General features: G+C 41.2%; 1 protein-coding gene across 6 annotated transcripts; it reads left to right on the forward strand.

Moving 5' to 3' along the window:
- The first annotated feature begins 117 nt into the window (after nucleotides 1–117).
- Nucleotides 118–13,283, forward strand: GPN1 (GPN-loop GTPase 1). 6 transcript variants are annotated; one of them, XM_027905000.1, is made up of 15 exons: nucleotides 118–243; nucleotides 344–437; nucleotides 1,220–1,259; nucleotides 2,521–2,587; nucleotides 3,301–3,338; nucleotides 3,837–3,915; nucleotides 4,016–4,110; nucleotides 5,774–5,819; nucleotides 7,860–8,006; nucleotides 10,099–10,181; nucleotides 10,665–10,704; nucleotides 11,383–11,500; nucleotides 11,937–12,047; nucleotides 12,641–12,750; nucleotides 12,878–13,273. In XM_027905000.1, exons 1-14 carry the CDS (start codon nucleotides 154–156, stop codon nucleotides 12,730–12,732), a joined length of 1,140 nt encoding a protein of 379 aa, XP_027760801.1. In that variant the 5' UTR covers nucleotides 118–153; the 3' UTR covers nucleotides 12,733–12,750; nucleotides 12,878–13,273. The 6 variants fall into 6 exon arrangements, with proteins under 6 accessions (XP_027760801.1, XP_027760799.1, XP_027760800.1 ...); XM_027904996.1 differs by having other exon boundaries at nucleotides 119–243; nucleotides 11,410–11,500; nucleotides 12,878–13,271; XM_027904998.1 differs by lacking the exon at nucleotides 11,937–12,047 and having other exon boundaries at nucleotides 12,878–13,283.
- Nucleotides 13,284–13,504: the final 221 nt, after the last annotated feature.

Genomic DNA, 13,504 nt, shown 5'->3' on the forward strand with positions numbered 1-13,504 from the left:
GCCCGCCCCGGGCCCCGCAGCGCCGTGCAGTGTCGGGAGGCTGCGCGGGACCGCGCAGGGTGCGCGGCGCCGGCAGGCCCACAGTCGGGGCCGCGCGTCACGGCCGCAGCGCGACTGCCCCCCGCCCCGGAAGCACACGTGGGAGCTGGGAAGATGGCGGCGGCACCGGGAGGTCCGGAGGGAAGCCCCGTGTGTGTGCTAGTGCTGGGCATGGCCGGCTCCGGGAAAACCACCTTCGTGCAGGTGAGGGACGGGGCGGGGTGGGGTGGGGGAGGACTGCGGGGAGCTGTCGGCGGCCCCTGGGTCTGCCCAGCCGGGCCTGACACCTCCCGTGTTCCCGCAGTGCCTGGCCGCCCACCTGCACGGGCAGCGCTGCCCTCCGTACGTGATCAATCTGGACCCCGCCGTGCACGACCTGCCCTTCCCCGCCAACATAGGTGAGCACTGGGCCCGGCCGGGCGGGGGCGGGTGGGCCTGGCCAGAGGGGCGGCGTGTGCCTGGAGTCCTCCGAGACAGAGCAAGTGCCATCAATAGCGGCAGAACTGGCTCCTGTGCCAGGGACCGGGGGCGGGTACGTGAGCTGTGTGGCTGGGTTGCCCTTAAGACGTTCCAAGTTTTAACACAAAAAGATGGTGGTGGTTTTTTTGGTTGTGGGCTTTTTTTTTTTTTCCTTTAATGTTAACTTCTTTCTTGAAACAGTCTTTAACATGGGAATTTTTAGAATTAAAGGCATTCTTCCTTCACTTTTGTATGGTTTTTTACATCATCTGCTCTGATTTGATGTGTTTGGGTTCTGGAGGTTTTTTTCTTTGTCAGTGATGAAAGTATTAGCAGATTTGATCCGGTTCCCTACATCCACAATAGTGGTAGCCATATATGCTACCAACTAACAGCTTTAAAGCACTTTAACAGACACAAATTTGAGGGAAAATATCTTAGTAATAGAATAAAGCTTATGTTTAGCTATTCCACTGGGCATACCAATCACTAGTTTTGTCACAATCCTGTGTATTACATTTTGTGAAGTATGCCAGCCTGCCTCTCCAGAGGCTAAGAAAAGCTGTGTGAGTACGCAAGTTGTTTCACTGATGTCAGAGTAATAACTGGAATATCCGTTCCAGTGCTGGATTTCTAGTAATGTGGATAGATAGGTGTGCTTTGTTAGCTGATGGTGACCAGTTGGAGTTTGGAAAACTGCTTATGTGTCTTTCTCCCTTAGATATCAGGGACACTGTGAAGTACAAAGAAGTCATGAAACAGTATCCTTTTTGTGTCTAAATAATGATATTTGAAATCTCAAGTTTTGTGAAAATAGTCTGTTATATGCACACTGCGATGAATCACAGAGTCACAGAATCTGCCAAATTGGAAGGGACCCACAAGCATCATGGAGTCTCACTCTGGGCCCTGCACAGAACCATCTCAGGAGGTGGAGGGGGTTGCAGTAATGCAGAATGTTGCGTGAAGATCAGAAGGTTTTGACTGTTTCTTGCATGTGACATTAGGAACGTGTGTTTAACAAGATTTAATACTCCTTAGGTCATTTTCTCCTGTGCTAAAAATTATTCTGCCTAACAGTAAGTTTTTACAAATAATAGGTACTCTGCCCACATATTTTTCCTTTTTTATTTTCTTTTTTTCTTTTTTTTTTCTTTTTTGTTCCTTCAGAGAACTTGTATTGTTTATTTTTTTTGTGGAAGCCAGCAGCCTTTTCCCATGTTCTAACTAGACACATTTTATATGTTATTAGCAAATATGGACATTCCTATTCATCTATTCTGACTGTAATCAAAGCACTGTTGTCTCTCTGAATCTCAGAGACATTGGAACATTGGCTCTTGTTCACAGAGGGTCGATGACTGTAGTGCAGTAACATTACACTAGAGCGACTGCACTTCCAGAGGGCTGCGGAGCAACTTGGTCTCCTAAGTAATAGCTTGTGCAGATGGAGACAAAACCCAGTCCTTGGATTTGACTTACAAGTATGACTCTTAAGTTTAGTATTTTAGACAAGAATAAAGGTGGTGAGGAATAGGATTCTTGATTTTGGCTGTTGTTTGATTTGGGGTTACCAGCCAAACATCCTAAATATAAGTTTCTAATTGATATGTAGGTGCATTATTTGTTTCACTGTGTCTGTTAACCATTACTGGAGTTTTGATATTTCATTAAATAGGGCCTAAGGAGGGTCTGGCCTCATGTCTGGATATTGAGAGTAATGATTGATAACTCGGTGTGTACAGATGAGTCAGTGCTGGTTCTTGCACAGTTAAACCAAAAATGCCAAGGGGAAACCATGTAGCCCCTTTTCCTTCTGTAAATGACACCTGTTTGGGTAAGAGAGAGACACTTTGTATTTGTTATGCTGCATCACTTAGAAGATTTAATTTTTTAGTAGGGGGTTTTGTGTCTTGCTTCAAGGTATCCAGTGTGCATTGCACATGGCCAGGTGTTGTCAGAGTTGAAAAAGAAGCCCTCTGGGGTCTGCATAACCATCTGCTTTCCTAAATGAAGCATCAGATATGGGCTAGGCCCAAATGGTGGAATAGTGACCTCTCTCAATCTCTTTGCTACAAGATTTGACCAGGTACAAGGTTGTTTCTGTGTGCTATTCCTATGATCTGTGCTGGGCACCTATGATGACAGTGCAGCTTTGTCTGTCTGGAGTCTCAGAGGGTTAGCCTTCTAATATTTCTGGGGAGTTATTCTCCTTACAGAACCCTGCATCTAACAATGCAGTCAGAATACATTAGCTTTCATTTGAGAGATTTCAGTTTTTCAGCTTTTTTTTAAAAGTAAAATTCAGCAGTCACATGTACAGAACATTCTTTAGTCTTTGTATAGGACTGTTGCACCAAGTTCACTATAAAATCTTTCATATGAATGCTCTGGTTTTGAAGTAGGGAAGCTCACTTCTGGAAACAGGTTAAGTTTTCCTAATTTCAGTTTGATAAATGACAGCCCTCCTAAAGTATAACAGTAAAGCAGCTCTGGGGTGGGGACTGTTGTCACGTACCTAGAAAATCTCTTAGTGAAAAGGCAAGGAACAACTGCCGTTGTTCTACCATTTCTTTAGCCAGGTACTAGAACACAGACAAAATCAAGGTTGTCTTTGACCTGTGCAGGATCTGAGCATTTTTCACCCTTCCTTAGTAGCTCATTCTCACTCTCTGAGAAGCTTAAAGACTTTAACGTTTTGATACACACCTGCAGCTGTGCAAGTTAATGTAGTTTCTGTTATGAAATGAAGGTTTCCTGTTGTGAGCCTAGATACCAAGTATACTCTGCTTTCTCAATCAGGTGATGAAGTTTATTGAAAAAAGACAAAATGCATCCAAGTGAGTACATTCTACCAAGTTCTGCTTTTCTGGGATAAGCGTGGGAAAATAATGTGAAATTCTAAAAAGCTTCTCTCCACGTTTTCTAGTTGTTTTTTTCAGCCTTGGTATAAGTTTTGTGTAGAAAAGGGCATAGAATTAGAACAGATAAACTAGACTTTCTTTGGATAGATCAAAGAAAAGTCTGCTGATTAGAGTTCTGCTTTTCTTGTCTTCCTTTAGACTGTCATTTTCTGTCACATACTGTTCAAATAGGCAGCAATTAGTTCTTCTGAAGATGCCTTCAACTCAAGATAGTACATGCTTCTTAATTACAAATTTCTCACAGGAAACTTTCAGGCGTGCCCATAAGTGTCATCACTGTTTGGGAGAAGCTTTTCTGTCTGCAACAGAATAGTTATGTAATTTGCTATTGAATGCCGGTGGTAATCTAGTCAGAACAGGCCCCTGTGCTTAACTAATTTTCCCTTGTTGTTGTTTGGGGTGACTTCTTACCAGGTATGTTATTATTGACACACCAGGGCAAATTGAGGTATTCACCTGGTCAGCATCAGGAACCATCATAACTGAGGCCTTGGTAAGTGCTTCTTGCATGACTGAACAGTGAAGCTGTGTGAATGACCTGGCTATTGATCAGTGTACTCCTAATTAAACTGTCTTTTTCTTTGGGTTCCCAGGCTTCTTCTTTTCCTTCGGTTGTTGTCTATGTGATGGACACCTCTCGCAGTACTAACCCTATCACTTTTATGTCCAACATGCTGTATGCCTGCAGGTAGGAAAAGCTGGAAGTGCAGTCCATCTGCTCTGACTGCTGTGTCTCTTTGGTAGTTATTTTGGAGGGGAATCATAGAACGATTTGGTTTGAAAGGGACCTTTAAAGGGCACCCTCTCTTCTGTGGGCAGGGATACCTTCCACTATCCCAGGTTGCTCCAAGTCCCACTCAGCCTGGCCTTGAACACTTCCAGGGATGAGGCAACCTCAGCTTCCCTGTGCAGTGTGCTCTAATATCTCTGCACTATCATCGTGAAAAATTTTGTCAGTATGTCCCTTTCAGTTTAAAACCATTATCCCTTGTCCTATCACTACAAACCTTGGTAAAAAGTCTCTCTTCATTTTTCTTATAAACCCCTTTGTTTCCTGGAAAGCTGCAGTAAAACTTCCCTGAAGTCTTCTCGAGGCCGAGCAACCCCAACTCTCTGGCCTGTCTCCATAGGAGAAGCCTTCTAGTTCTTTGATGGTTTTCATGACCTCCTCTGGGCCCACTCTGACAGGTTCATATCTACTGTGGTTCCCAGAGGTGGACGCAGTGCTCCGGGTGGGATGAGAGCAGAGTACAAAGGGAGAATCATCTTCCTCGCCCTGTTGCCCACACTGGCTTTGATGCAGCCCAGGGTATAGTTGGATTTGTGCTTGCGAGTGTACCTGGATGCCTCATATCCACTTAGTCTGCTGGTTTGGTTATTCTCTTAGTGGTTTTCCCATTGGAGAAGCAGAATAATTTAGGTGCCAATGGACATCTGGAGGCCATTGGGTCAAAACTTCCACTGAAAGCATTAAATAATCCATGAGACCTTAGCGTGAGGAAGGCTGGTTATATTAGGTCTAACATATTGCCTATTGCTTATAAAACCAGTTATCTAAGATGAATCAAGATAGGCTAGTTTAAGCTCCTTCTTGTAAATACATAGTATTTTTTTTTAATGTTGTTGATACTTTTAAGCAATTCTTCAAGATTAGCTTGGAGTTCAGCATAGCATGGAGCTCTTGATTTATTGTCTTCTCCTTCGTACATGAATTTATCTGTTTTCTTTGATGTCATTCACCGGAGACTAAATACCTATGGAACCATCAACATAGCTAGAGCTGTCATAATTCATGGTAAATGTTGTTTTCAACAAAACCTCCCAAACCTTGTACCAAGGTCAAGAGCTGTATCACTGTGAAAGGAGTGTGCAAACTGTATCTTACTACGTATTGCATTTTCTGACATTAGTTTGAGCAAAGGATCATAGAATATATACAGTGAAATGAATATGTGAGCTCACGTGTCAAGGTAATTTTGCTTTATAGATGTTGTGTGTTATTTGAGTTCATTGCTCAGTTCACAAATAATCTCTCAGAACCTAAGGTTTGAGTCAAATGCAAAATGCACAGAGAGTTAAAAACTGTGGTCTTAGCATCATAGAAAATGGTAACCAAACTCAACTGGATGTGTAGGAGATTTTATATCTTACATCTTGGAGGAGAATATTTTGTTCAACGATTGTAAGCAGGACCTGGGGGAAAATTACGTTCTATTTGGTGCAGAAGAAAAGTAATTATCTTTTGAAGTCAAATGTATTCAGTTTTGCACAAGTATTGTCTGCCTTATGTTTAAGTTGCTTTCTATTCTAGGAAGTTTTAAATTAAACTTTTATTTTGTGTCTCCCCCCAGTATCCTGTACAAGACAAAGCTACCTTTCATTGTAGTCATGAACAAAGTAAGTTAAAGCTTTGGTTTCTGTGTCCTCATGGGACATTGTTCTGTTTAGCTTCTTTGCTGCGGTGTCTTTGTCTTACCACAATAATAGATTTTTCTAGAAAAGAGAGACTGGGAGGGAGCTGCAGGCTGATAACTGAATCTAAAAAGGGTCTTTAATCTGGTATCCAAATGAACAAGAATAATCAGGGATGGGCAGTTGCACCCAGATATTCAAGTCAGAAAGGGTGCTAACAATTTGAAACATGTTTTGCAGCTTAAGCCTGGATTATGGGGAAAGGTAACTCTATAAAAAAAGGGTAAGGTCATGACAGAATCTACTCTTATGTTCCCTGTTTCCCTAGAATATTTATCTTCATTATTATTTCCACTCAACAGCAGGCTAATGACTCACAGTGGGAATGGTGTAACACCTGCCTGTTTTGACTGAGGAGTCCCACCTGTTGTAGCAGGCAAAACTTAAAAAAGGTGTTTGGTGCAGTATTTGCTAGAGAGCAGATACCTAGTCTAAGGATACACATCCAGTGTTGTGTAAGGAACTTGTAACCTTAATGCTTTTGAGCTTAACAGCTATATATTTAAACATAATAATTTCAGATATTAAAAGAATCCCATTAGATTTTTGGTACGAGTTACTGCTCCCCACAGGCATCCTTTGTGTTTGTATCCCCAACTAAGCAAGCTTTGTGTGTGCACACACATATGCCATGCCTTGACTGGGATATTTTTCCTCACACTAGCCGAGTAGGATCGGTGTCTGCTGTGCTCCAACTCCACCCATCCGCCCAGTGACCCATATATTTGGTATCTGCTTGCTTACTGAGCAAGTTTTTTTACTCTGTTTTCTTTCTAACTCGAGACAGTAATATTAGAATAAGCTGTCTAGCTTTTTTTTTTTTTTCCTGTAGAAAAAGGCATGGAGTAGGAAAACAATTCTCTCTTAAGAAAATACACTTTTTGGAAGACTAAAAGAAGTGGCACTGTGTGTGTAAGGAAAGGTAGGCCTGAGGCTTAGGATTCATAATTTTAAACTTCATTTTGATCTCAGGTTTAGCCTTTGCTAAAAAGTAAAGCCAATAGCATTGGAAGAATTTTTAACGAAATTTAATTAAATTTAACTTTTTAAAATTGACTCTTGATAAGAATGGAAGAATCCCAGGGAACTGGGATATACGTGCAGTGACAAACCCGTAGACATAAAGAATTTTAAGATTTGGAGAGGGAAAAAAGAGTCATCTGTAGAGGGGATTTAATTTTATTTACAGAATTTAATCAAGGTAACTCTAAGTAGTCAGGCTTTGACCCTTGGTGGATTCAATTCTGTCTCAAATCTCTTGAGTAATGCTAGGTAATAGTTTATCTTCCTCCTTCCCATTGGTGAGGGAAATGAAATATATCAGAGTTTCAGGCACCTCATATTGTGCTAAGAGTGGATATGCACATAGCAAGATGTTTATGAAACTCTGTAATAGACTGTTTTCATATGAATCCATGTAAAATTGCGGAACCATCTCACCTGTTTGTGTCAGTTGTCTTGCACTGAGTTTAGATTATAACTTCTTTGGGCCAGAACACAGCTCACTTTCATAAAGATCCCGTGGGCTGTTACCCAGCGTGGAAGTGGCCCTCGCTCTCCTGGCCCCTGGGCAATCAGGAAAGCTTGGGATCTTCAATGAGGGTTGTTCTTGTCTGGCCTCAGTCATATGATCTACTATTTACACCTTAAATTTCATTGTACAGTATGCAATTTTTGGATGCCCCTTTCCAGTAAAACCATAGGAGGCTTTAGACTTGCACTTGTTTCCTTAAACAACTGTTTCCTTCCTAAACCTGGAGTAGTGGTTGTTTGTCTTCTCTTCCTGTATTCACATAGTTGATTGGATAAAAAGTGAACTTGCAAAACTTCAGACCAGAGCTGAATATTTTTAAAAGATCAACATTTCAAAAATAAATTTAACATGGATTTTTTTTTAAGTATTTGTCCACTTAACAGCCTAAGGGTAAGATTATTATTTCTGAATATTTTCCCTTCTCCTTCCAGACTGACATAATTGACCACAGCTTTGCAGTGGAATGGATGCAGGACTTTGAGACTTTTCAGGATGCCCTGAATCAAGAGACCTCCTATGTCAGTAACCTGACTCGTTCTATGAGTTTAGTGTTGGATGAATTTTACAGTTCACTGAAGGTAAAAGTCTTCCTTTTTTATTACCTCTCATAAAAACCTGGAGAACAGAAAGTTCAAGGAGAATATTTTTGATGAGTATAAATGCCTAGTGGGAGGGTGTAAGGAAGGCGAGCGGCAGACTCTGTTCACTGGTGCATGGGGAAAGGATAAGAGGTAATAGAAACAAGGTGAAATACAGGAAACTATGTTTAAACAGAAGAGAAAAAAAAATTAATTTTACCAATTCTACACTGCAACAGATGGTGCATAGAAATTGTGGAGTCTCCATCCTTGGAGATGCTTAAAACACTTTTGCTCAGGCAAAGTCGTGAGCAACCTGTTCTACCTAATCCTGCTTTTTGAGCAGGAGAGACTGGACTAGATGATCTCCAGAGGTATTGTCCAAGCCCCACCATTCTGTCCTTCTGTAAAGGGACTTTGCACTGCCCTTTTGAACTGTAATCTGTTGATGACCCGTGTTGAGGATTTGCTGATTTGAACATTCAATAACTGTAGTGGCTTGTCACACCGAGTGGCAGCCCAAATAATTTAATATTGAACTGTGATTAATCGTGAGGTGAAGGCTAAGATAGGCTGGTAAGAGGCAGTGTTCTTTGCTGCAACATTTCCCATCTGAGGTAATTTTCCTTGTTCTGGAAGTGTCAAGTACCAGTTGGGCAATTTACTACATAGGAAGAAGGGAAAGAATCTCAAAAACAATTAAAGGAACAAAAACACCCTTTATATTTGCTTGTGCAAGAAGAAGATTGTTCTTCCACTCAACCAGGTTTTGAGAGGACAAATTAATTGTTGCTCTGAAAACACTGATCCTATAGTCTGTGCTACAGGTTTTAGCTGATTGTTTGTCATCAGCTTTTACTAAAGAAAAAGCAAACCTTCTTGACTGTGTGGATATTACAAGGACGAATTGATTCCGTTCATTTGGATAATGATAGTTTAGCCAAAACTATTGTAAAATATTCTAAGTGTTCTGTGTGGAACAATATACAGAATTTCAAAAGGGATTGTAGTGGTCCCATATACAGAACTTACGTACTTCCTGTTCCTTATTTGCTGATCAGGTCATAGTTATGTGCCTGTCAGAACTGTTAGAGCACTGGATGGAGAGCAGGTCATATGAAGAGGATTACAGAGTAAAAGGCAGCTTGTACTTAAGTGCAGGGAAAGTATAAATATTTATATATATTGGCACAGTGCTTAGCCCTAATGCTTAAAATCCTTTGGAGAGCTGTCTGCATATTTACTGTGTTAATGATCAGATGCAAGGCTGTGTTGGGACAGGTCTTCCATTTGGAATTCAGTAGTTGAAACTGTCTTGCATACGAAAAAGAAAGAGGATGTATGATTCTGGCTGGTAATAGTCTTAATTAAAGGTATTTTTAGATAATTGATTTAACACAAGCAGAACAAATGGCCTGAAACGTAATAATAGATAAGTTCAAATTAGAAAGTAGATGTGCATTTTGAATTATAGCAACTGATTAAATTCTCCATCTCTTGCTGTTCTGGGGACCTTTTAAACATGCTTTGGCTAAATAAAAAGCATTAAGACAATTCTAGAGCCAGAAGGTCAGTTCTTATTGTCAGTTTTGCTCTTTAATTCTAGTACACTGATACTTGCTAACCACTTATAACCCTAGATGCAGAGTGAGAACTTGGGTTGTTAACAATAAACAAGTAAACAGCAGAAAGACTTGACCTTTCTTTTGAATTGCCCTGTAGTGTTAAAAAATACTAAACAAGCTTCCTTCCCCAAAGAAACACCCCCCAAAATACCCCAACAACTCACCAAACAGAAAATCACCAACAACCAAAAACAGAAGTAACAAACATTAACAGCAAGTAGAGGAAGAATTTGAAAGCAGGATGGACAGAAGCAGAAGTGTTACTGCACACTCTTAGGCCACTGTGCTGATTAAATGGGTATTGTTAGGTTTAGATTAGTTGTTATTTGTTCGTGGTGGGGTTTTTTGTGGTGTTGATTTTTTGTTGTTGTTGTGGGGAATTGTTTGTTTGTTTTTATTTTGGTTTCTTTTCTGTGTTAAAAACCTGGCTCAGTTACTCTCTAGTTCTGGTGTGTTTTCTTTTACAGGTGGTTGGTGTTTCTGCAGTGCTTGGCACAGGACTGGATGAGTTTTTTATCCAGCTTTCTAAAGCTGTAGATGAATATGAGAGGTAAGGGGATAACTTTTGGTCCCTGACCCAGTGACCACTTCCTGAAGATACTGATTCGTGAGTGTGCTCCTTTGATTTGAAGGATTGTACAGTTTCCATAGCCAAGGTAGTTTAACATTTCTAGTATCAGCATAAAAAGCAGCAGTAAAAAGGAAAATTCAGAGATGAATTTTTGTGCTGTTCTGTGAAAAAGTAAAAACTATCTGTGCCAGCAGATCTGTGAAGTAATTTTTTTCTTGTAATTCCATACCAAGGTTTGAATTGTTGCTGTTTTAATGAAGTATGTTCATTTATTTTGCATCCATTGGTTTCAGAATCCAAATATGGGGAAAAAGTACTGTTAGTCTTTCTGATCTGTCTCTCAAACCTGAAAGCCTAGAGAAAACTTTTTTGGGGGTAGAAAGAAGCCTCCAAGATAATCCTTATGTAATACTAATCATGTGTTTTTCAAACTGAATGCACTCTCTTTATTTACTTTTTCAGAGAGTATCGTCCAGAATACGAGCGCCTGAGAAAAACGCTGGTAAGTGTTTTTAGCCACTGTACACCTGAACAGTGTATCTTGGGGTCACTTTTATGCATACAATTGCTTTTATGTTGAGAGGGTCTAACATTTCATTTATTAGTCATACTCATTGCGGGAAAACTCCTGTCCTGAAGGAGTCCACCATTTGCCTTTTTTCCTCTAGATGTGGTGGAGCATATCTTTACAAACATAAAGATTTCGTAAAACAGATGTTATTCACTGTTTTAGTGCTAATATTTGAGCTAATTGTGAGAAAACGATTGGGAAATAAGATTGTGTCTTCCATTCAGATGGATAGAGAGTTCTTAAAAATAAATTTCTAGAGTGATTTGTTGGGACTATACCTTGTATCTTCCTGCAGCAGTGAAGAGTACTAGTTTGACTTAGTAACAAAGGCTGAATTGCAGTGCCAAAATCAGTAGCTCTGCTCACCTTGAGTCCTGGCTGTCCAAATAACAGATCTCTGCAGGCACAGCTACACAGGCTTCCTGGCGCTGCTGAAAATGTCCTAGAATTCCACCATACTTGGAGGTTGCTTTCCATGCTTAGTCAAAAGTTCTGTGTAACCTTAGTTGAAATGTAAGACCTGCGTAGTGACTTCTGCTCTCTGACTAGGGGACAGACTGCTGGGTTTGGGTGAGGTTTCTCTTCTACTCATGTTTTAAATGTTCTCAAAATCCACATGTAAATCTTTATCTACAGGAGGAAGCTCAAAATAAACAAAAGAGAGAGCAGCTGGAACACTTGTGGAAGGACATGGGCAGTGTGTGTGTGCAGGGCGGCACACTGGCAGGTACCTCACCAGGATGATAAAGTTTACTGCAGAAGTTTTCTGAAGAGTTTGCCTTGTGAAGTAATGCAGTGTTTCTTCATCCTCATAGCAGAAGTGTGAAAGCAGCTCCATGTTAGAGGAGTGGGGCTTTAGTTTTCGTGGGATTGGTCATGCTTAGGTCTTCCTGTGTCAGTCACAGGTTTGGAAAAAGCCCTGCTGTGTAGCTAAAGCAGTGGACCTACTAGAAATAATGAAATACTTTAGAAAAGGTGAAACAGTCAGAATATGAGAAAGCTCTGCTGTTGGCTGCACGAGGCGAGTATTTGCTGATGGAGTCTCTCCTATGTCTGGGATCCACAGTGTTAATTGCTGTGTTTATATGCAGATAGAAGTTGTCGGTGCACACACTTCCTTACCTTTAGCAAGTTTGTGTACAACCGTTTCTGTTCCCTTCAAGGACCTGATGATGCTTCTGCAATGGGTCCCTCTGAGCTAATACTAACACGAGGAACTCTCGATGAAGAGCAAGAAGAGAGGGAGAGTGATACTGATGACATTGACCACGAAGGTAAGGGAATGAGGTCTAAAAGCTGCCTGTCTAGTCAAGAAATCCCCTCTGTATTTCATTACCTGGACGGACTGTAAGGAGAGCCTAGAAAACAAGCAAACATTCAGTCTGTAGCAGAAGCTCAGCTGCAATGATCAGTCCAGGGATATCACTCTATAACCTTTGTGAAAGTTCAATTGTAAATTTTCTAATCAAGTAATTAATAGGTGCATAACACACATAAACCAGAGAACTTTTTAGGCTTGGGGCATGCAGTGACCTCTGAACCTGACTGATACACAGATGTGTTCATCATCTTTTTGGCCCCACAGTTTCTGCCCCTGGCTCTCTTCCCTTCTGTTGTGACTGTGGTCTTGGAGCAGTCTTCTAAGTTCTTACAGTGTGATTTTTCTCTTATATAGCTCACAGACTTAATCTTTATTCTTTCCCTGTTCCATTGATAGGTAGGATTACCTATTTCCTTTGCCCTGTCATGTGGTTGAAGACCAAATAGACTTTCTATGTTGCTTTGGCTATCCTGATTGTGGTTTTTTTTCAGTAATACAAGTAGAACAAGTACTGAAATAGTGCTGAACTGTCGTTTTTTCCCCCAGTGACTGAGGAGAGTCATGAAGAACCAGCCTTCAGAAACTTTATGCAGGACATGCGGATGAAATGCCAGAGGAGAAGCAACCCGAATGAATGAGACCTTCAGAAACAGAAAGTTTGGAATCACTTGTAATGGAGTTAAAACCGAAGGAACAGCATAAAGAAACTTGCATGGAACCATGCATGAGGACTTTTATCTGTGAACAACTTCCTCTGATAGATTTTTATTTTTCTTTCTGCAGTAACTGTTGGTCTGATGAGTTAAAGATCTTGCAGCCGACTGCAGTTTGGCCATCTGCCACTGTGGCTTCCTGATGCTGAAGGAACCAGATAGCAGTTCCTTTTCCTGCAAATTCTTCAGATCTATCTGTTTAAAGCTTAGATTTTGAGCTCTGACAGCATTAGCATCCAGAGTACTTGCTGGTCCCCAGTGACACCTTCTGTTCATCGAGTGCAGTCAGGCACCTGCAGCAGCCAGGGCACAACTTGATCGATCTACTGTTTGATGTTTTGGTTTTCATTAAATATATTTTATGTACTAACAAATGCGTGATGGTTAATAGAAGGAGATTTCATGTCACCATTCTAAGGTGAGACTTTTCCCCTGTACTTGCAACCTATCCATATGGATGCACAGCAAATGCATCTTAATTATATTCCAATTCTTGCAGCTTACCCGGTGAAAACAGGGAGGTCCCTTTGCCCACATAGCCTTTCTCTTGCCCCTCTCCAGCCTGAGGCCACTCCTCTGCTCACTCACTCTGTCCTCGCTGTCCTACAGGATGCCTCTTCTATCTTCTCCAATGGCTGCTGCCAAGGAGAGAGGACACAGAGAAACTGGGATGGGACTGGGGACACTGGGAAAGGGA

Source organism: Empidonax traillii, unplaced genomic scaffold, assembly GCF_003031625.1.
Source record: "Empidonax traillii isolate 1590-97213 ecotype Southwest subspecies unplaced genomic scaffold, ASM303162v1 scaffold1110:size201231, whole genome shotgun sequence".
Lineage (NCBI taxonomy): Eukaryota > Metazoa > Chordata > Aves > Passeriformes > Tyrannidae > Empidonax > Empidonax traillii.